This window comes from Heptranchias perlo, chromosome 18 (assembly GCF_035084215.1).
Source record: "Heptranchias perlo isolate sHepPer1 chromosome 18, sHepPer1.hap1, whole genome shotgun sequence".
In the NCBI taxonomy this organism is placed as follows: domain Eukaryota; kingdom Metazoa; phylum Chordata; class Chondrichthyes; order Hexanchiformes; family Hexanchidae; genus Heptranchias; species Heptranchias perlo.
Window position 1 is genome coordinate 33,412,320 of NC_090342.1, and position 23,532 is coordinate 33,435,851.

General features: G+C 42.0%; 1 protein-coding gene across 1 annotated transcript; it reads right to left on the minus strand.

Annotated features, from left to right (window-relative positions):
- Nucleotides 1-12,663: 12,663 nt before the first annotated feature.
- Nucleotides 12,664-22,835, minus strand: LOC137334993 (DNA ligase 1-like). The gene is made up of 2 exons (XM_068000082.1): nucleotides 22,607-22,835; nucleotides 12,664-16,488 (listed from the first exon to the last, which is right to left on the minus strand). The coding sequence occupies exon 2, from the start codon at nucleotides 16,290-16,292 to the stop codon at nucleotides 14,664-14,666; it is 1,629 nt and encodes a 542-aa protein (XP_067856183.1). The 5' UTR covers nucleotides 16,293-16,488; nucleotides 22,607-22,835; the 3' UTR covers nucleotides 12,664-14,663.
- Between the last annotated feature and the right edge of the window lie 697 nt (nucleotides 22,836-23,532).

The window sequence follows — 23,532 nt, forward strand, 5'->3', positions numbered from 1 at the left end:
AGGGTCAAGGTCCAGATCAGCCATGATCTAATTGAATGGCGGAACAAACTCGAGGGGCTGAATGGCCTACTCCTGTTCTTATGTTCCCGACGTGTGTTTCAAATGGTCAGTGCTGATAGCATTATTAGGGGAACTGACTGGGGGTTGCAACTGAACCCAACAATGTGAGATGAAAATTAGGAAAGGCATAATTACCCTCCAAATTATAAAACCTTTAGCTTTTTAAACTAGAGTGGCTAGTGTAACTTCAGTCTTGTGCATCACTGGTGCTGCACTGTTAATAAAATAATGGGATCAAAGGTTACTGACTGTGCACCCTGTAACAGATGTATTAGTCAGCAGTGCATGTGTTGGTGCTGTGGCATTACTTGAGTTCCCTATTTAACCCTCACTGTTGGGAGAGCAGGCACTAAACCAAGACTGGACAGGTGGGGAGGTGGGGGGGGAGGGAACCAGAGACCGTGGGAAGGATCGGAAGCCGGTGATGGGTGGGTGGGTGGGTGGGAGGGGGGGGGGGAAAGGGAATCGGAGGCTGTGTTGTTTGGGAGCCAGTGGGGGGGATCAGAGGTCGAGTCGATGAGGTGAGGTCGGGTGAGTGAAGCCGGGGCTAGCAGGGCTGCCTCAGGAATAACCAATCTTGAATTGGGGACTCAAACAGGCCATAGTCCCTTTATTTGCATATGCAAAGGATCTAACGCCTGTTTTAGGCATAGACCATGCAGACCTATTTTTTTTCCCTGTACTAATATGGCGGCCATCACACTTCCAGCCAGAAATGTGCGCACGCTTCCTGTCAGCCATATTGGGAGCTTAGCAGGCCAGTTAGCGCCCGAGAAACGGGTGCTGCACGGCCGAATTTATTGGCCATTGACTGCTTACTGGGCTATAATTCCATGGACATTGGGCACCTTCTGGTATCTTTCCCAAGTGGCTATTTTTTATGTGTGAGCCTAGACAACAAGTGTTGGCAAGTTATTCAACCATTCATCATAACCAGGCTTAATCCTGTCCTCCCTAGATGTCCACACTCACACATTTTCAAATAGGGAGCAATGAACAACAATCAAGAGTGGGAATCCTGACTGATTTTACTCCTCTAGTTCTGGGGCACTGATGCCATCTGTAGTGCATCTACTGCCACTCTAGATGAGATCAGTTGAGCATCTAGTCTGAAGTTTATTTAAAGTGGGGTTGTTAAACACAAATTGATACAGAGCTGTTTCCAATTGTTACAGATTCAACCACCCTGCTGGGAGGCATCTGATAGGCATTCCATGCCAGTTTCAAAGTTGTATACACGTTCAAAGAGAGAACCTCTTTTGGAAAATAAGCATCCAAGATTTACTGGATTTCACCCCAGGGTACAGCAAAGACTTGCATTTCATACACCCCCACACAAAGATGTGTTGGCAGAGTTCTTCCAAAGGTTGCACACATGTCTGCAGCACCACTGCTCCTCTGTAAATTACCAGGATTGGCTGGATATTGGAAAGTTTCCACCCATCATCCCTAACAGGCAAGACAGAGAGATCGACAGTAACGTCTGGAGATGTTATATTTCCCAAGATTCTAAACGTCATTCTGATATAGCCCAAGCACGGGTTTCCAAACTGATTGCTTCACTATATCCAATCACCATCCCACCCCCTTCAAGAATGGGGGGAAATACTTGGCTGCAATTTATCTCCTGCAGCAACCTGTACATTGATTTAAAGGGGAAGAAAAAAGCAATTACCTTGCTGACAGAAGAGCGGGAACATGATAGGAAACTAAAGATCAAGAGTGAGAGCAGAGTGCCCCCAATTGACAGCCATGGGAACATAATCCCTCCAGGACACTTCAAAGGGTGAGGATTGTTAAATTTTAGTTGTCAATTTTTTTCAATGTAATTTTCTTCCTTGCACTTTCTACCCCTTCCGTGGTCTATCTGACATTGACACTTCTGTAGCCCGTAGCAAGGTGGAACAGCCTGTTCCCAGACCACCACCATTATTCCGTCTCTTTAACTGCCAGGAGACATTATTAATCACCCAGGTCTGACATCCTCTCACTTCCCTCCTCCAATCCCTCTGTCCTAGATGGAGACACTGCAATCACCGTTTGGTAGGTATTCACTTGATGGCTCTGCTCAGGAAATGAGTGAAGGCATCAAAACCCATTTGTACCCACAGCTTCACCTCTGTATTCTACCAAACTGCCGCAATACCCTAAATGTGGATGCATAGCAGAGGACCAGATGGTGCAATACGTTGGAATGCTGCCCCTTCACCTTTGAGACCCGGATTCAGATGCTAAGTTGTCAACTTCATCCAGGGAGGCCACAAAGGTAGTTGGTATATGAAATGGAAATGTTACATTGGTGGAACAAGAGTCCTCTCCTGAGATTGAAATTAAGGTACATTGTAATGTTGAGGGAGCTTTACTCTGTATCTAAGCTGCGCTATACCTGACCTGAGAATGCTTGTTGATATATACAAGGGAGCTTTACTCTGCCTCTTACCAATGCTGTATCTCACTTGGAAATGCTTGATAGAGTAGTGTTGAGGGAGATTTATTTTGCAACTGACCAGGGAGCGCTTGATGCTGCAAAGATAGAAAATGTTCATTGCCTGTGGTTAATACCCTCAGTTGGAGGTATATATATACTTTCACCCCACATCCTTAAACATATATGAAGAAAGTGCGATTGGTAATGTAAAATGTGGGTCCATGCCTACTAACTCCACACTGAATTCACAATTTGGTTGAGGAGATGAGAGAGGGCCAATTTTCTTTTTATTATTTGCTCTTGGGATGTGGATGACAATGGCATGGCATCATTTATTGCCTATCCCTAATTACCCTGAGGGCATTAACAGTCGACCACATAATGTGGGACTCGAGTCATATGTAGGCCAGACCAGGTAGGGATAGCAGTCCCTTTCCCTGAAGGACACTAGTGGCCCAGTTGGGTTTTTATGACAATCCATTGGTTTGTATAGTCATTTTTCTGGTGCCAGACCACAAATTACCAGATTTATTAAATTAAATTCACAACTCGCCATAGTGGGATTTGAACTCATTGGGTTGCTAATCCAGTACGATAACTGCTAGGCTACTGTACCTATAATGCTTTCTATATAGGAAGATAACATCAGAGGATGAAGGGCAGCCCATCTTGCACACCTCCCAGAGGTTAGTTGTTTGTAGAGGCCTGACCGGGAGAGCCATTTGCCTACCTATTTGCATGGAGTGGGAAACCTGGAAAAGGAAAAATAAATTTTACACTACATATAGTAACAGCAAATAAGGTATTCATGTGTAATTTATTGATTTGCTGTGACACACAGTTTGCAACAGATTCTCCTACAGCTTTCATGTTACCCACTGTCAGCCTTCTGATATTATAAATGTAGTTTACCTACTATAGCTATGCTCACTGCTAGGCCTTTGCTTTATTATCTGTGGTTAGAGTGAACCCCATGCAAATTACAAGGAATATCTTGAAAGATCAAATGTACCTTTTCACACTGTAAGTGAAAACTCAATGTATTAATACAAAATAAGATATGTATTTCCTCATAATCATGGTCCTACACAAAGATACGGAATAAGTAGTCTTTAGTCCAATAACGTTGCTCAGGGACAGATTAAGCAGCGTATAACACCTATAAGGTGTAAAGCCTTGTCTCAGTGGTAACACTCTCACCTCTGGAGTCAGAAGATCATAGGTTCAAGCCCCACTGTGTTGCTGGAGGTGCTGTCTTTGGGATGAGACTTTAAACTGAGGCCCCCTCTGCCCTCTCAGGTGAACATAAAAGATCCCATTGCACTTTTTGAAGAAGAGCAGGGGAGTTCTCCTGGTGTCCTGGCCAATATATATTCCTCAACCAACATCACTAAAAGAGGTATCTAAGGCCTTTCTGTACTCAAAATGGCTGCTGCGTTTCCCTGCCTTTACAACAGTGATTTTCCTTCAAAAGTGCTTCATTAACTGTGAAGAACTTTGGGACGTCCCGAGGCTGTGAAAGGCACTATACAAATGCAAGATCTTTCTTTCTATACTCTTGATAATGCTCCTGTCGGCAGCTACAGAATAATGAATGTATTACCTGTGATAATACTGCTCCTTGATAGAGTACAGAATAAGAAAAACACTTCTGGTAATACCCATGATTGACATTCAAAGAAAAAAGTTGCATCTCAGGGCTTCATGTTAGGTGAATCCTCAAGTACGTGAGGTTCTGATATGCTTGGAAAATTTGTCTCATATAGACATCTACTAAATGTATATCTGGCAAATCTATAACACCAAACATCAACAATAAACCTGAAGGAGTGTGAGTAGCTCAAGAAAATGTATCAACTTCCTACCTCCTAATTGTTGCATCCCTGAGACTTGGCCTCACAGAACTGTGATGCTGCTTCATGTCTGGATTTTGGTCTGTGAGTGACACTGAATAGATTCTTTGGCAAAGCTTTTATTAAAGTGTTACTATTTTTTACAGGCACCCTCCCAGCACTCCACGTATACCGCCTGGCTGTACCAATCCCGATGTAAAGGATTCCAAGACAACAACCTGCAAAATTAAGCACCAAAAAGTTGCTTTAGATGCAATTCCCCTGTGCAACTGTCCAACTAAAACCTCAGAGTAGGAAATCAGGAAAGTAGAGGAAATAAAATGACACTTTAATTACTGGGAATGCTAGTAACTACTGGGGGTGGGGGGAAGGGAGAAAACTTTCCACTTCTGAACTTTTCTGCAGGAAAATACTCACAACCAATGTTGAAGGAATAGTTAATACTGGAATGTTAATACAGCAGTGAACTTAAGTTTATAGTGTCTGTATAAAACATATTAATACATCTCTCCTGGGCATGTTAATTCATCCTCAGACTTTTCCCTCTGAAGTGCCCCTTTTCCCTCTTGGTTGATATTGGTAGATAATTTTGCATTTGATTGACATGGGCAGATTTTACCAAGCCACAGGTTGGGACAGAGTGAAACTGATGCTGGTACTGATAGAACAGGGTAACTTGGGCCAGGCATTCTAACATAGCAAGGCATTATTTGCGCATAGTCCCTGAAGCTCTGCAAAGTTGTGAGGAATCCAACGAGTTATAATGAAATCTGCTAAAATCTATATATTAAATAAGTATGAAATTCACTGGGACCCCTCGACTTCCAGAAACTTCAGGGATAGTTACTTGGGATAGCAACGAGTCCGAGCTGTAGACATTGCGAGACATCAGGGAGGGAGAAAGCTACCTGGACCTTTTGCTCCAGGAGGCAGCCACACTCCTTAGATTAAATACTTTAGAATTGATATGTGGTCAGGGACAGGAGGGTGTGACTGCGAGTGAGGCAGGTACAATGATCCAGGAGGTAGTATTGCAGGAGCCTCAGACCCTGCACTTGTCCAATAGATTTGAGGTTCTTGCAACCCTTGTAGACAAGTGCGGGGAGGACGAGCAAACTGACCACGGCACCGTGGTACAGGAAGCCGTTCAAGTGGGGGAAGTAAAAAGGAAGGTGGTTGTAGTTGGCGACAGTATAGTTAGAGCATGAGTCCTGAAGGCTGTGTTGCCTACCCAGTGCCAGGGTTAAGGACATCTCATCCGGACTGGAGAAGAACTTGGAGTGGGAGTGGGAGGATCCAGTTGTCATGGTCCATGTAGGTACCAACGACATAGGTAGGACAAAGAAAAAGGTTCTGCTGAGAGAGTTTGAGCAGCTAGGGACTAAATTAAAAAGCAGAACCACAAAGGTAATAATCTCTGGATTATTACCTGAGCCACGAGCAAATTGGCATAGGGTCAATAGGATCAGGGAGATGAATGAGTGGCTCAAAGATTGGTGTGGGAGAAGTGGGTTTTGATTCGTGGGGCACTGGCACCAGTACTGGGGAAAGAGAGAGCTGTTCCATTGTAACGGACTACACCTGAACCATGCTGGGACCAGAGTTCTAGCAAATCGAATAACTAGGGAGGTAGATAGGACTTTAAACTAAATAAGGGGGAAGAGGGTCCCGGTGGAGAGAAATCTAGAATGCTAAAGAGAAAAAACAAGAAAGCAGTGCAGGAAAGTGATTGGGGTAAGGATAACCAGGTTGTGTCAGGAAGGGACAGAGCAAACAAACAAAAGACAACAAATAGGGTCCGGGTAAGAAAAAAATGGCAATAAGACAAATAGGGCCATAGTACAAAAAAATGTTAAGGTGTCTAAAAATGTTAAAAAGACAAATCTAAAAGCACTGAATCTGAATGCACGAAGCATTCGTAATAAGGTAGACGAATTAACAGCGCAAATAGATGTAAACGGATATGATATAATTACGATTACAGAGACATGGCTGCGGGGTGACCAAGGCTGGGAGCTGAATATCCAAGGGTATTCGATATTTAGGAAGGACAGGCAAAAAGGGAAAGGAGGTGGGGTGGCATTGTTAGCAAAGGATGAAATCAGAGCAATAGTGAGAAAGGATATTGGCTCAGAAAATCAAGATGTAGAATCAGTCTGGGTGGAGTTAAGAAGCACCAAGGGGCAGAAAACACTGGTGGGAGTTGCCTATAGGCCTCCAAACAGTAGTGGTAATGTAGGGGATGGCTTCAAACAGGAAATTAAAGATGCATGTAACAAGGGTACTGCAGTAATCATGGGTGACTTTAATCTACATGTAGACTGGCCAAACCAAATTAGCAATAATACTGTGGAGGATGAATTCCTGGAGTGTGAGTGAGATGATTTTTTAGACACGTACGTTGAGGATCCAACTAGGGAACAGGCTATCCTGGATTGGGTATTGTGCAATGAGAAGGGGTTAATTAATAATCTTGATGTGCAGGGTCCTTTAGGGAAGAGTGACCATAACATGATAGAATTCTTCATTAAGATGGAAAGTGAAGTAGTCCAATCAGAAATTAGGGTCCTAAATCTAAACAAAGGAAACTACAAAGGTATGAGGAGTGAGTTGGCTTTATTAAATGGCATGACAGTGGATAGGCAATGGCTAACATTTAAGGAACGAATGCATGAATTGCAACAGTTATACATTCCTTTCTGGCGCAAAAACACAAAAGGAAATGCGGCCCAACCATGACTAACAAAAAAAAAGGATAGTATTAGATCCAAAAGAGGAGTCAAAGTTGCCAGAAAAAGTAGCAAGCCTGAGGATTGGGAGCAGTTTAGAATTCAGCAAAAAAGGTCCAAGAGATTGATTAAGAGGGGAAAAATAGAGTATGAGAGTAAACTTGCAAGGAACATTAAAACAGACTGTAAAAGCTTCTACAAGTATGTGAAATGAAAAAGATTAGTGAAGACAAATGTAGGTCCCTTACAGTCAGAAACAGAAAAATGTAAAATGGGGAACAAGGAAATGGCAGAGCAATTAGACAAATACTTTGGTTCTGTCTTCACGGAAGAGGACACAAATAACTTCCCTGAAATGCTAGGGAACCAAGGGACTAGTGAGAAGGAGGAATTAAAGAAAATTAGTATTAGTGAAAAAATAGTGCTGGAGAAATTAATGGGACTGAAAGCCAATAAATCCCCAGGGCCTGATATCCCACAGTACTAAAAGAGGTAGCCATGGAAATAGTGGATGCATTGGTTGACATTTTCCAAAATTCTACAGATTATGGAACAGTTCCTGCAGATTGGAAAGTGGCAAACGTAACCCGACTATTTAAAAAAGGAGAGTGAAAACAGGGAACTACAGACCGGTTAGCCTAACATCAGTAGTAGGGAAAATGCTAGAGTCTATTATAAAGGACGTGATAACAGGAAACTTAGAAATATCAACAGGATTAGACAAAGTCAACATGGATTTATGAAAGGGAAATCATGTTTGACAAACCTACTGGAGTTTTTTGAGGATGTAACTGGGAGAATAGATAAGGGATAACCAGTGGATGTGTATTTGGATTTTTAGAAGGCCTTTGATAAAGTCCCACATAAGAGGTTAGTGTGCAAAATTAAAGCACATGGGATTGGGGGTAATATACTGGCATGGATTGAAAATTGGTTAACAGACAGGAAACAGAGAGTAGGAATAAATGGGTCTTTTTCAACGTGGCAGGCGGTGACTAGTGGGGTACCACAGGGAGCAGTGCTTGGGCCCCAGCTATTCATAATATATATCAATGATTTGGATGAGGGAACCAAATGTAATATTTCCAAGTTTGCTGACAACACAAAACTAGGTGGGATTGTGAGTTGTGAGGAGGATGCAAAGAGGCTTCAAGGTGATTTAGACAAGTTGAGTGTGTGGGCAAACATAAGGCAGATGCTGTATAATGTGGATAAATGTAAATTTATCCACTTCCAAAGGAAAAACAGAAAGGCGGAGTACTATTTAAATGGTGATAGATTGGAAAATGTTGATGTACAAAGGGACCTGGGTAACCTTGTACACCAGTCACTGAAAGTAAACATGTAGGTGCAGCAAGTAGTTAGTAAGGCAAATGGTATGTTGACCTTCATTGCAAGAGGATTTGAGTACAGGAACAAGGATGTCTTACTGCAGTTATACAGGGCCTTGGTGAGACCACACCTGGAGTATTGTGTGCAGTTTTGGTCTCCTTACCTAAGGAAGGATATACTTGCCATAGAGGGAGTGCAGCGAAGGTTCACCAGACTGATTCCTGGGATGATAGGACTGTCGTATGAGGAGAGATTGGGTCGACTAGGCCTATATTCACCAGAGTTTAGAAGAATGAGAGGGGATCTCATTGAAACGTATAAAATTCTGACAGCGCTAGAACAGACTGGATGCAGGGAGGATGTTTCCCTTGACTGGGGGATCTAGAACGATGGGTCACAGTTTCAGGATATGGGGTAGGACATTTAGGACTGAGATGAGGAGAAATTTTTTCACTCAGAGGGTGGTGTACCTGTGGAATTCTCTACCACAGAAGGCTTTGGAGGCCAAGTCACTGAATATATTTAAGAAGGACATAGATAGATTTCTAGACACAGAAGGCATCAAGGGGTATGGGGAGAGAGCGGGAATATGATATTGAGATAAAGGATCAGCCATGATGATATTGAATGGCGGAACAGACTCGAAGGACCGAATGGCCTACTCCTGCTCCTGTTGTCTATGTTTCTATGTAACTTCGGATCAAGCTGTGTTTACTGTTCAGTTTGTGTTACATATCAATAGGGAAAACTTGGCTCACCTAATGACTCAATTTTGAAATACACTGGGGTAAAAATTGCGATGTGTCTCATTTTCAGGGCCCAAAACGAGCGACACGAGGTCGAATTCGGGAGCATGATGATATGCGCCGGGAAAGCGGCTAAAGTGCAGGCAGATTTATCCAGGCTCCGATAGGCGTACCTGCCGACAACCTGCAACAAGCGCATGCGTTGTTTAAATATTATAATCAGGGTTCGGCCCCTGAATCAGGGCCTTTTCCAAAATTGGTGTCCATGCGCTTCTGAAACGTCACTTCCTTAACCCGCCCAGCACATCTGGAACAGTCAGGGAGCAGCTCTTGGTAGAAGCGATAATTAAAGGAATTCTCACTTCCATTAAGGTGGTGGTATTGTTAATTGTAGTTAGTTGTTTTAGGCTGCTTTTGGGTTAAGTTTTTAGCTGTTTTGACGACAGTTTGGCTGTTAAATGGTTTTACAGCTTCCATTTGTGGCGGGCTAGAACTGTTTTCCTTAATTTTCTTGTTCAGAATTGCTGAACATGGGCATATTGTTGGACTTACTCGATGCTCCCAAATCAGGAGTTGGAGCAGCAGAAAGGAAGGCAGCAAAGACCTGCACAGGCTGCAAGAGGGTGAAGGAGGCTTAGGCTCAGGAGGCCTTACAGCATATGGTTCTTTAGGAACCTATCATCATATCTGGACCCCACAGAAGGACCGTATATAAGGCAGCTGCGTTTCAACAGGGAGGCAGTCACTTACCCACGCCACCTGTTGCAGCAAGAATTGGAGCCCAACACCAGGGCATGCACTGCACTGCCTGTGGCAGTGAAGGTCACCATGGCTGTAAGCCTTTATACCTCTGGCTCCTTCCAATCTGCTTCTGGGGACATCAGCAACATCAGTCTGTTTGCTGTGCACACGGTAATCCGGCAGGTCACTGATGCACTGTTCGCGAGGTGGCAACAGTTCATTACCTTCCCCGTGGAAGCTGACAAGCAGGAAGAATGAACGCTGGGATTTGCTCACATTGCTGGATTCCCTTAGGTGTAGGGCATCATAGACTGCAGGCACAAAGCCCTGAGTACTCCCCATCATGAGGCAGCTCTCTTTGCACCCTGCACCTGAACTCTCAGACATTTCAGAACTGCTAATTCTCCTTAAAGAAAAAAATGACTTTTGCTGACTTGTGAAACTTCTGCAGGCATCTAAATACCCAAATACTGGCCCCAGTGTTACAAGGCTCTACATACCATGACCACCTGAGTATGTCAGAGCAGACCGTTATTTGGTTCCTCCTCTCCACTGCCATCTGCTGCGGGTTGACTTACAGACAACCTCAAGAAATGAGATGGCTCTTCCTGTAGCTGTGAAGATCACAACAGCATTAAGCTTCTATGCAACAGGATCACTCCAAGCCACTGCAAACAACATCTGCCAGACCAGTTAACCTGCAGTTGTACATGCATAAAGTTGATGCCATAAATTAAAAAAAGAAAATAAACTGCAAATACTGGAAATCTGAAATTAAAAGCAAAAAGTGCTGGAAATGCACAGGAGGTCGGACAGCATTTATGAACAGAAAGACGTTAATGTTTTGGGTATATCCCCTTCATTAAAACTGAAAACTAAAAGATAAGCAAGCATTTAGTAAAGTTGGAAAAAAGAGTTAATGTGTTGAAATACCTGCAAACTGTTATAAAAGATCACTAGTGAGGTGATGTAAAGACATTAAGGCTCCAGATTTCCTCTGATCCTGCTCCGTCACTGTACATATGGCAGGGCAGAAATTCTGCTTGCCCAATAGTTGTACCTCTGACCCTGTCCCTCGTGCCAGTTAAATGTTTTGAGTTGGGCAGCTGCACCATTTACTGTGATTGAAGTATCAAAACTGCCCTTTTTTAAAAAAAATCACTCACTTTTAAATTTTAACCAACCTCTTAAATTTTAAATCCCCCAAGGCCATTAGCAATCCAGGTGGAGAAGAGAACCAGGCCTTAATCAGTGGATAGGAGGAACCTGGTCATCAGCACTTTATAATCGGTTTATGATCAGTTTCAAAGATGTGATCCCAAATCAGATGATTTGACATTGCGGCATTTCCCCCTTGCAAGTATTTTTAAGCTGTAACTATTGTGTTGGAGCCCTAATATGCAGATGACAAAGACATGGGAGCAACTTGCACAGCAAACTCCTTGGTCAGGGATTGTATGTTGTGTCAGAGAGCCTAAGGAAGGGAATAGGAAAAATACCCTTTAACAGAGGATGAACCAGCAAAGGTGAGCTCCCTCCCTGTAGGCACACTGCACCCAACCTCTGTCCATGGACCTCATCCAATCCACCCTATCCAGGGGAGCTATATAGCAACTGGAAAACAGAGATGTCCTAGCACCTAACTGCCCTCTTAAACACTCACAAAGACCTTGTACCCTGACTCAGTGCCTAACGAATGCTCGTGTAAGAATATTGGGGATAGGGATAAATTAACATCTTTTTCTTAATGCTATTAACCATCATGCTTTGAAAACTGTGCTACTTTAATTTGCAAGTTGTGTCTGCTTGATTTGTTGAATTGTAAAATACTGACATTGACTAATGACTGACCTTGGCCATTTCCATTGTGTGGCAAGACAGCTGTGGACAATGACTGGAAAAGCGGCAAGTATGGTGATAAGAACAGGATAAGGGCAGGCAGCGAGATGTATAAGGGTCAACCAGATGGTCACTTGACCTCTGTGAGAAACCACTTTGCAGAGGGTTTTGTGACAGGATGAGTCAAGCTGACCACTTGAATTCTGTAAGAAAACAACCTTGCAAGGGATCTTATGACCAGGTGGGTCAAACTGGCAACATTGTATTTTGTGGAAAAACAAGCTCGTAAATCTGTAAGAGTTTTATGAATAACAATGCCATATATGGTGTGAATTTCCTGCCATGGAGCTTTAAAAACCCAATGTATGTTGAGCTCAGGGCAGAGGATGGTGCAGAGGAATCAGCGAAAACCACCTAGCTATCAGAAGACTACAGTTTCTGCCTAGAGATCGACCAAGCGGTAAGAAGATTACAAAACTGTCAGAAGACTTCAAATGACTACACCACCAACTTAAGTACGAACTCTGCCCAGAGAGCAAATGGATTAATATTGTTCTAATCTTTATTATAATTGTCTTCACTATTATTACTGTCTTATAATATTGGATACTTTTACATGTTTTAATTGACTATTAATAAATAAGATATTGATTATCATTTGGCATCATGTCCAAATCTGTTACACTCTGACTGACCCTCCTGCTTGGCCTAAGCCTCTGACCAAGGAGTAAACTTGACCTTGTCAACATGTAATGACAGCCAAATGCATAACATTTCGTAAGACCTTCAATACACCTATCTGCGCGTACCATGCAACTTCTAAAGTAGCATGTAATCTGTAATGTACTATAACCTTACAGTGTGTGTAAATTTTGCACAAAATAATAAAAACATTGAAAAGACCTACCCTAAACAAAATAAAGGCAAATCAGGCATCCATTGATTATGTTTTATTAATATTTCTGCAGGATATATATCTACTATAGGCAGTTAAAAATCCTGCCTAACTTCAAAGAAGTAGGTTTTACTACATAGATAGTTTCCCCAATACTCTTATTTATAGGTTGTAGCAGTGAGAATGCTGGTTCAGTGTGCTCCTGGCCTTTCACCTCTGTGTACTGGATTCAGGCCTGGCCCAGACTGATGAGATATAAAGGTCAAAATTGTGAGGCTGTGTTCCCATCAGTGAAGCTGTGTAATTTTGGCTTCATAAAATCTCCACCACCTGTTGACTATAAGCTTCCTATGTGAAATGAGCTCATACAGTCCCAACTCAGTTCCTGGTGACAGGGGCTCAGAATACAAAACTACCTTTGGCACTCTTACACAAAGAGGCCATAAGAATGGCAGCAGTAGAAAATGGAAATGGTGCAGGAGGGGGTAGGAATTAGACAAATTGTTGGGTCAGAATCAAATTGTTGTTACTATCTATCTAGGCTGTGTTGTACCTGATCTGGAAATGCTATATACTGAGCGTTTGATTTTTATCCCCTTTGCCGGACAGGAACAGGTATGCATGATTGAAATAGCAGCACAGCACGTTCCCATCATTGGCTGGGTCTCTGCCATTATGCTGAGGGCCTTGAAATGGGCAACCCAGGCATCCAGGTGGGTGCCTTATTAACCATTGCAAATCGGCATGCAAATCCTACGATGCCAATATGGGCTCAATGCAATTTTGATGTACCAATGGGCGGAGTGTGTACCGCTGGCTGCTCAAAAAAGGTGGGGAAAAAGGTTTGTAAATGACTTTTGTGGGCCCAGGAGAAGCATTAATGCTCCATTAGCTCCAAAACTTTTGACACACCCCAATGCCCGACCCTCCGGGGCCCTCCCCCAGGAATTGCCTCCCCATCCCCTTTTAACTTACCTGCACCAGCAGGGCTCCAGAGGGGAGACGCCAGATTTTATGCCTCTTAAACGGCTAGCTGCTCCAAGCAGCTTGCTGACGGAATACTAATGAGGCCTGATCATGAAAATGGTTCCATCCTCTGACCACTTGCATTGGGTGGCCGGCGGTCTCACTCTACCCACCTCCCACTCAATGGAAACGGTCATATTAAAATATACCGCTGACTCTTGGTGACACTGTTTGGTGAGCATAAAAATAATTTTAAAAGTTATAGTGCACAGGTAAGCTTTTCTGAATAGCCTTTTCTACTAAAGGATAATTAATGAATCATACCTGAGGAAATTCTGACCAATGTCTATGTGACCTAATTGAGACAATACAAATCCTGTAATAGTGATCTGATTTTCACCACCCCCTATCCCACTGATGCAGAATCAGTGCATTACAAACCCAAGTAGCTTAGAGGCATTTGAATGTTATTTGGACATTCCTGAAGTTTGCAAGTTGGTACTTGACTAGGTTTAGTTGACAACTCTAAAAGAACAGTAGTTCACCAGCATGACATTTGTGCAATTTTAATGTGTTGCTTGTTTCGCAGCCACCTTAACAACTGCAGTGCAGTTAATGAAGAATACAGTGTGCGTTAGGAAGTATGAGGGATAGTTTTGCTTCTGTGTGTAATCTTAATTCACTGCTTTGATGTACTACTATTTGGAACAATTTAAAATAATTGAATATAAAATAACATGTTTGATTGCTGTGTAGGCCTAGTGTGACCTCAACTTGGTAACAAAATACGATCTGAAGACTGACTGTGCTGCCAGCTCTCTACTTTGAAGTCAATTGTTTGTTTTTTGTTTTGGTTCCTCACTGCCCTGTGGATCTGGTCTTCGACAGAGCTTTGCATTAAAGTCGGCGAATATTTCCCCTAAATTTTCACCAACCTCCTTTTCTCTGAGGGTGTGGCCTTGTTTAAGGGCTTTAGATCATTCTTCAGCTGCTTTGTATGGCTTACCATACAAAGAAGAGCCTGTTTTAGGTTCGACTTTCTTGCAAAGCTGGCCATCTTATGTTGATGAATTACTATTTACATTGCATGGTATTCTCAACAAATCTGTGCACAAACCAGTTCTTTACGGCTGGAGTAACTCTGGCTTCTTGGAGCCATTTTGGATTTTGAATTACTTCAGTGAACTCCGATACCAAAGTAATGTTATCTAAGCTATCAAGCTCTCTCCCTGCATTGACTCTCTTTTTGCTGTCCATTATATTTTGTATTTGTTTTCTCGCCAATTTTGGGACAATGTTTTGAAGATCTTTGTCCAGTTCTGTCTCCTGTTCCTCCATCTTTGCTTGGATCTTCTTGGATCCCTTTGACTTTCTTGAAATCCATTCATTGAACGGCAGTCTGTGTATGAGATGTATCCCTCTTCTGCAATTGCCAATGTCCAGTTCTTTGATCTGAGGTGTGTTGCCTGAACTTGGTGATTTTTGTTTTGTCACTTTGAAAGATGTTGGTTTTGAAAGTGCTTTTTCTTCAATTTCTTGACGCCCTAATTTAACCTTCTGCACTTTCCTGCTGTTGGATTTCTGGTACGCTTGGCTGCCATGCTGTGAATCTTGAACCAGTGTTTCTGCCATCTTGCATGAACTCACCACTTGATCTTTAGATAAAACACAAGATGGTTTTGAAGACATGGTCCCAGTTTTGGATTTCCCTGTACCTAGAATAAGGGCTCTTTCCTTGTTCATCTCCAATTTTTCTTCAGTTGTTTGTTTTTCAGTCTTTAAGGTTTTGGCTGGGCTTTGGCTAATAGATTTTCTGACTCCATTTATTACAGGAGGCAATGTCTTTACATTCTGAGTATTTGCATCTGCACTGAGTGAAGTCGTACAGTCGTTTACTTTCATATTCTTCTGTGTTTTGTTTTCTCTTTTTTTCTCCATCCACATTTTTACCTTTTCTTCAGATTCCTTTTGCCTCTTTTGCTGATAAATTTCTTGCCTTTTATGTACTGCTCTTTCCAGGCGTCTCTGCTTCCTCTTTGCTTCTCTCTCTTTCCTTAGTAACCCATTCTTTTGACGAATCCACTGCTTTACAACATTATTGTTTGAGTTTTCCAGATGACTGTCAATTGGCACCAAAATTCTCTTCCTCTGAATGTTTTCACTCTGCTGTTTACTCTGAGTTCTCATTTTCATTTTCCATTTTTGAATGTGCCGAATAGACACATTTGCAGTTGGGGCTGGATTGGAACGGAGAATCCGTAGACCGAATGGCTTCAGCACGGCAATGACTAATCTGGGCTTTTCAAAGTTCTTTTCATTAACTTGTAATGTTTCACTTTTGTCTGCTTTATGTTTTGTTCCCTTTTTAACTATACTAACCTTCATTGGACACGGTGAATTTTGAGAACATGTACTTCCAGCTTCTTCAAAGTCTTCATTCTTCCCACATTGAGATACTTCAAAATTATCCATTGCTCTGGGTACTCCTTTAGGGTTTGAGGAAATCAAATTATTTATCTCAAACCAACCAGGCTTCTTATGAGAGGCTCTTTTAGGCAATTGCCTTGGGTGCAGGAATACTTCATCTGACCACATTTCTTCCGTATTGATGAGTAACTTTTGCGTTCTTCTCCCTTTGGTGTTCTCCACGCTCTTGTCATTTTCTTTCACTCCAGTTTTATTCTGATTCTTTATCTTAGCCATTTGCTTGTATAGTTAAACCTTCCTCTCTAGAAGCATCAAGTTCTTTAGATTCTGCTCAAGCAATCCTGGCTGAGTTCACATTTTGGCTCAGCAGTAATCAGACTCACAGAAGAATAACTGCTTCTTGCTAATAGGATCAACCATGAATTTATTTCCCAATGTTCAATCCTCCTACGGAAAGTCAGTGCGATGGGACCTACAAATGAAACACAACACAGGATGAAGCCATTGGGAAATTAATGTAATTGCTCCAATTGGCAATTACAGAGTTATATAATCTGATAATGTTGTATTTTACAGTTTTAATGCAGCACAAGATCAATCATTTTTGAATGTTTCTGGAATAATTTAATATCCTCATAAATGTAAAATCTTTTTGATGTGCTTTACATGAATTAAAGCTTGTTTATTATAATAGTGGAAGGGAAGTGGAGGATGAACTATGTAGACAAATCTATGAAATGAGTAAAAAACATCGAATAATAATTATGGGAGATTTCAACTACCCCCAAATAAACTGGCAAGAAGAGGTAGGGAAAGGAGAAAAGAGAATGGAGTTTTATCAGTGTGTATATGACTCCTTTCTTACCCATTATGTGAGAAGCCCAACAAGAGAGGAATCACTGCTGGATCTAGTAATGGAAAATGAACCAGAGCAGATAAGAGAAGTAAGCATAGGGGAACATCTGAGCAATAACGATCAAAACATAATAAGGTTTAAAATAATGATTAAGAGAGACTTAAGTAAGATAAAGACCAAAGTGATAGATTCAAAAAAAGCTAATTGTGAGGGGATGAGAATGGAACTAGGGCAGGTAACCTGGAAAACATTTTTGACAGACAAAGAAATAGAACAGCATATTAAAACAGTGATCAATAGAATTCAAGAGAAATATATTCCTCTAAAAAGCAAGAACAAACTAGCCAACATTGAAACACCATGGATGAATAAAGAGATAAGGGTAAAATTAAAACGAAAGAAAAAGGCATACACTAAGTACATAGACAATAAAGGAAAGGATGACAGAAGGGAATACGAAGAGGTTAGGAAAGAAGTAAAAAAAAACAATTAGGAAAGTAAAGAGGAACTATGAGATTACATTATCAAGGAATATAAAAAGAAACAGTAAAGTATTCTACAGACACATAAATAATAGGATAGGGATAGGGCCACTAAGGGATGCACAAGATAAACTCACAGGTAACGACAGTGAAATGGCAGAAATATTGAATAGTTACTTTGCCTCCATATTTAACAGGGAGACTAACAAGGTGGGCAGGATATGAGAAGAAGTGGTCGAAAAAGATATTTAAACACTTAAGATAGAAAGGGGGGAGAAAATTGATAAACTAATCAAACTTAGGAAGGATAAGACCCCTGGTCTGGGTGGATTGTATCCACGAATATTAAAAGAAGTTAGGGAAGAGATAGCAGAGGCACTATTGTGTATATATATAATAATTCACTAGAAAAGGGAATAGTGCCAGAGGACTGGCGGACAGCTAATGTTATTCCTATATTTAAAAAGGGAGAAAGAACAAGTCCAAGGAACTATAGACCAGTTAGCTTAACGTCGTTGGTAAGAAAGATAATGGAATCCTTACTCAAAGATGTAATAGAAAAACATCTAGAGAACAAAAATACAATAAAGAATAGTCAACAGGGATTTCAGAAGGGAAAGTCATGCTTGACCAACCTTATTGAATTCTTTGATGAAGTAACAGAAAGAGTAGACAAGGGGTAATGCAGTAGATGTAATATATTTGGATTTTCAAAAAATCTTTGATAAGGTACCGCATTGTAGACTCATGGCTAAGGTCAGAGTTAGGGGACAGATAAAAGCATGGATAGCAAGTTGGCTACAAAACAGAAAACAGAGAGTAGGGATTAAGGATAGCTACTCAGACTGGCAACAGGTGGCAAGTGGTGTTCCAAAGGGATCGGTGCTGGAACCACTCTTGTCCACAATTTACATTAACGATTAGGATTTGGGAATTGGAAGTACAATTTCAAAATTTGCGGATGACACTAAATTGGGGGGTGTAGCTAATACAAAGGAAGAATGCGTTAAAACACAAAAGGACATTAATAAACTTGCAGAATGGGCAAGTAATTGGCAAATGAATTTCAATATAGATGTGTGAGGTGGTGCATTTTGGTAGGAAGAATAAGGAGGCCACATAATGCTTCGATAATAAGAGTCTAAACAGGACAGAGGAGCAAAAGGATCTGGGGATACAGATACACAAATCACTGAAAGTAGCGATGCAGGTTAATAAGGCCATAAAAAAGGTAAATCAAGCACCACGGTTCACTTCTAGAGGGGTAGAATTGAAAAGCAAAGAAGTTATGTTAAACTTGTATAGAACCTTGTGTGGACCACACTTGGAGTATTGTGCACAGTTATTGGCATTGGAGATGGTGCAAAAAAGATTCACAAGGATGATACCAGAACTGAGAGGATATCCCTATCAGGAAAGACTGAACAGGCTGGGGCTCTTTTCTCTAGAAAAGAGAAGGCTGAGGGGGTGACCTGATCGAGGTCTTTAAGATAATGAAAGGGTTTGATAGGATAGACATAGAGAAAATGTTTCCATTTATAGGGGAGTCCAAAACTAGAGGTCATAAATATAAAATAGTCGCTAATAAATCCAATAGGGAATTCAGGAGATACTTCTTTAGCCAAAGAGTGGTAAAAATGCGGAACGCGCTACCACAAGGAGTTGTTGAGGCAAATAGCATAGATGTATTTAAGGGGATGCTAGATAAGCACTTGAGGGAGAAATGAATAGAAGGGTATGCTGATAGAGTTAGATGAAGTAGGGAGGGAGGAGGCTCGTGTGCAGCATAAATGCCAGCATAGACCAGTTGGGCCGAATGGCCTGTTTCTGTGCTAGAGTTTCAATGTAACTCGATGACTAAGTTAATTTACAGATGATTTCCAGAATATATACTCAATTATCTGCAGTGATTACATCACAATCTTTAAAGCTTCAGTGAGAACATCATCATATGTCAACTACAATTGTGTGTTCTGGCTCAACAGAAAGAGAAACTAAAGTAATAATATTGCCCCATCAGCAAAACAATGGAGATAAAAATAGAAACCACAAATGACGGAAATCTGAAATAAGAACAGAAAATACTGGAAGTAAACAGCAGATTGATGAGCATCTCCAAAAGAAAGACTGCTTAACATTTCCGACGGAAGCCTTTGTTAGAAGTTATGTGAAGCCTGGCTTTACCAGCATTGTGGAGCAAAACCATTCTGCTGCCAAAATTTTAAAAGAAACATAAAACCAAAGAAACTTAATAAGGGAGAGTAGGCACGCTTGGCTGCAAGGAAAATTAGTTTGGGACAATCACAACCCAGCTCCCAATAGATGAAATTTCATCGCACAAAAACTGATCACGTTAATACTAGAGAGCCAAGCTCACTGTACTCCATAAATAATTCATTGCATGAAGCTCTTTGAGATGTTTCAATGTGATATGGTGGTATATAAATACAAGTAGTTCTGTTCACTGGCAATCTTACTTATAGGGACATTGGAGTTAAGGCACACTGTTGGGCAGAGGGCATGGAGCTTTACTTTGCATCTAACCCATAGTGGAACTGATCTGGGAATGCTTGAGTGCTGGCAAATTGAAACTTTACTCTGCATTTAATCCATGTTATATCTTAGCTGAGAATGTTTGATACTGATACTGTCAAATCAGAAAAGCATTCTGTTCTCCAGCATTGATATTCTTTACCCTGAAAAATATGTTAAAATAAAAACTGCAGCCTAAATATTACAATAACGAACTGGCCCATTTTGAAAGAGACGGAACTGATCCACAGATCCTGTGTACTTCAATTATTTTTGTTTTGCTGAAGAGTTAACCTGCTCCTAAAATTTAAAAATAAACATAAAACTAAGAAAACTTGACTTGAAGGTTAACATGTGTTTCTGATTACAGATCACACTGTTTAAGAAGATGTCACAAAATGGCCATCAGTTTTCCTTTTTCCTCACAACTGCAAAACCCAATGCAGGTGATTTTCGGGCGACTAATTCCACCCAGCAGGTAGTGCGAGCCCGCCACCTGTCCAATGGAACCTGTCTTCGGCCTGATTTCCACAATACCAGTGCTCAAAGGCAGCTAGAGGAGCCAAGCTGGGAGTAAAGAGTAAAAGAGGAGAGGCAATCGTTAGGAGAGCACAGATAGGCTGACAGCAGGCCGGAAGATTTCTGAGGTGGGGAAGACCATTCATGCACTACCTGGCCCCACAAAAACCTTTTTAAAAGCTTACCTTGGGCTGTTTTGTGAGCAGCCTGCAGCGGTGCCTTTGAGGGTCACTGATCAGGCCACTGGTACATGAAAATGGTGTTGTGGTCCTACAATCGGCATGGGACCCTGACTCAACTATTGAAATAAGGCTGTGACCCCAGGCTCAGGTCCGCATGCTCTATATGCACTTTCAGAAGATGTCACAGAAAGTCTGGTTAAATTTTACACTGAGTTTTATTGAGCATGGTGAGAAAGCAGGCCAAACAGATTAATTTGAGTTCAAATCAAATTCAATTTCTGAATATATGAATACTTGGGGGGAAGGAGTTGCAGGGAATGAGAGCATGGGACAGGGATTTGCAACGGTTCCTCCCATGCTGAATCACCAATCTCAGCCTGTTGCTGTTGGGTAATGTGGGGGTTTGGCCAGGAGCTTCCTCAGAAGGAGGGAGTTAAAATCAGAGGGTCAGCGACCCTGGAACCAATACTGCGTACCTTCCATCAGCCAATTGACATTGATGCAGGTCTGAAGCCTGGAAGTAAGTCAGTAGAGGCCTGGCAGCAAGTCAGGGTTAGATGGTGCATGGTGCACAAATGACCAAGAAGTGGGGTATCGGGGAAACTTTAAAATGAGAAGCACTAACATCCAACAACAACAAAAAAACACTCCCTGGGAATTGATTTGGAGAAAATGGTAAATATTAAAAAAACTAAAATAAACTCCTCCTGGTATATGATTCATCTCACTGTAATTACAGAATAGTGCATAAATCACATCAATGACCTTCTCTCCATCATAAGGTCAGAAATGGGGATGTTCGCTGATGATTGCACAGTGTTCAGTTGCATTCACAACCCCTCAGATAATGAAGCAGTCCGAGCCTGCATGCAGCAAGACCTGCACAACATCCAGGCTTGGGCTCATAAGTGGCAAGTAACATTCGCGCCAGACAAGTGCCAGGCAATGACCATCTCCAGGCAATGACCATCTCCAACAAGAGAGAGTCTAACCACCTCCCCTTGACATTCAACGGCATTACCATCGCCGAATCCCGCACCATCAACATCCTGGGGGTCAACATTGACTAGAAACTTAACTGGACCAGCCATATAAATACTGTGGTTACAAAAGCAGGTCAGAGGCTGGGTATTCTGCGGCGAGTGACTCACCTCCTGACTCCCCAAAGCCTTTCCACCATCTACAAGGCACAAGTCAGGAGTGTGATGGAATACTCTCCACTTGCCTGGACGAGTGCAGCTCCAACAACACTCAAGAAGCTCGACACCATCCAGGACAAAGCAGCCCGCTTGATTGGCAACCCATCCACCACCCTAAACATTCACTCCCTTCACCACCAGCGCACAATGGCTGCAGTGTGTACCATCCACAGGACGCACTGCAGCAACTCGCCAAGGCTTCTTCGACAGCACCTCCCAAACCCGCGACCTCTACCACCTAGAAGGACAAGAGCAGCAGGTACATGGGAACAACACGACCTGCACGTTCCCCTCCAAGTCACACACCATCCCGACTTGGAAATATATTGCCGTTCCTTCATCGTTGCTGGGTCAAAATCCTGGAACTCCCTTCCTAACAGCACTTTGGGAGAACCTTCACCACACGGACTGCAGCGGTTCAAGAAGGCGGCTCAGCACCACCTTCTCAAGGGCAATTAGGGATGGGCAATAAATGCCGGCCTCACCAGCGACGCCCACATCACATGAACGAATAAAAAAAAGTTGACCTCTTCTTTCATAAACAAAATGTAAAATTGATTACAAACAGAGAAGCCTGCAAAGATAATTTATATTAAAAGAAAATTAATCTTGTAAAAAATAATTGCTTTGAATGTTTGTCATTGCAGTGGAGTCTAGAACTGCAAAAGTAAGTTGCAGCTCAGCGCGTTGTTTTTTTAACCATTAATTATTTTCTGATAGTTTCATTTCAGACTGTCCATTCATATACTATACGCTACTTAATAACACAATGTACTTGAACAGTTGTTAAGGTTTGATGATAAGTTTGGAAGTAACTTACTGAATTATTCCAGAGACCCTTCCTCTTCTGTTTATTGCAGTGCTTCCTAAGCAACTGAGGTGCAATAGGCGGTTTAGAAGTTTCATTTCCCCTATGTCTTTCACCAATCTAATTTGACTGTAAAGTTTAAATGTTGTTGATCGTGCAGCTTCCAGCTGTTGCTAGGCGATGAGCAAGCCATTTAACAGGTTGCCATGGAGGCAAGAGTTGTTTACCAAACTTCCTTAAAAGAGTAGTCTCCATGAAAAATAGGATTTAGCAAAACTTTGTTTAATTGTGGTAATTGTGCATGCCATCATTATAACAAAAAATTAAACTCTCCTCACAAAAAGCTTTAAAATAAATAATACTTGCACTTATCTAGCATAAAGCAGCCCGCTTGATTGGCACCCCATCCACCATCCTAAACATTCACTCCCTTCACCACCGGCGCACTGTGGCTGTAGTGTGTACCATCCACAGGATGCACTGCAGCAACTCATCAAGGCTTCTTCGACAGCACCTCCCAAACCCGCGACCTCTACCACCTAGAAGGACAAGAGCAGCAGGCACATGGGAACAACACACCTGCACGTTCCCCTCCAAGTCACACACCATCCTGACTTGGGAATATATCGCCGTTCCTTCATTATCACTGGGTCAAAATCCTGGAACTCCCTACCTAACAGCACTGTGGGAGAACCTTCACCACATGGACTGCAGCGGTTCAAGAAGGCGGTTCACCACCACCTTCTCAAGGGCAATTAGGGATGGGCAATAAATGCCGGCCTCGCCAGCGACGCCCACATCCCACAAACAAATAAAAAAAAACCTTATCATGTTATCTGAAAGTGCTCCATATAACAGAAACCTTTTGGAACACAATGGGAGTGACTGCTGTTATGTAGGCAAACATGGCAGCGATTCTGCATTCTCAATGTCCCACA

Bases quoted from the DNA above. Each gene is read 5' to 3' on its own strand.
- LOC137334993 (XM_068000082.1), bottom strand. From the start codon at position 16,292: ATGGCTAAGATAAAGAATCAGAATAAAACTGGAGTGAAAGAAAATGAC.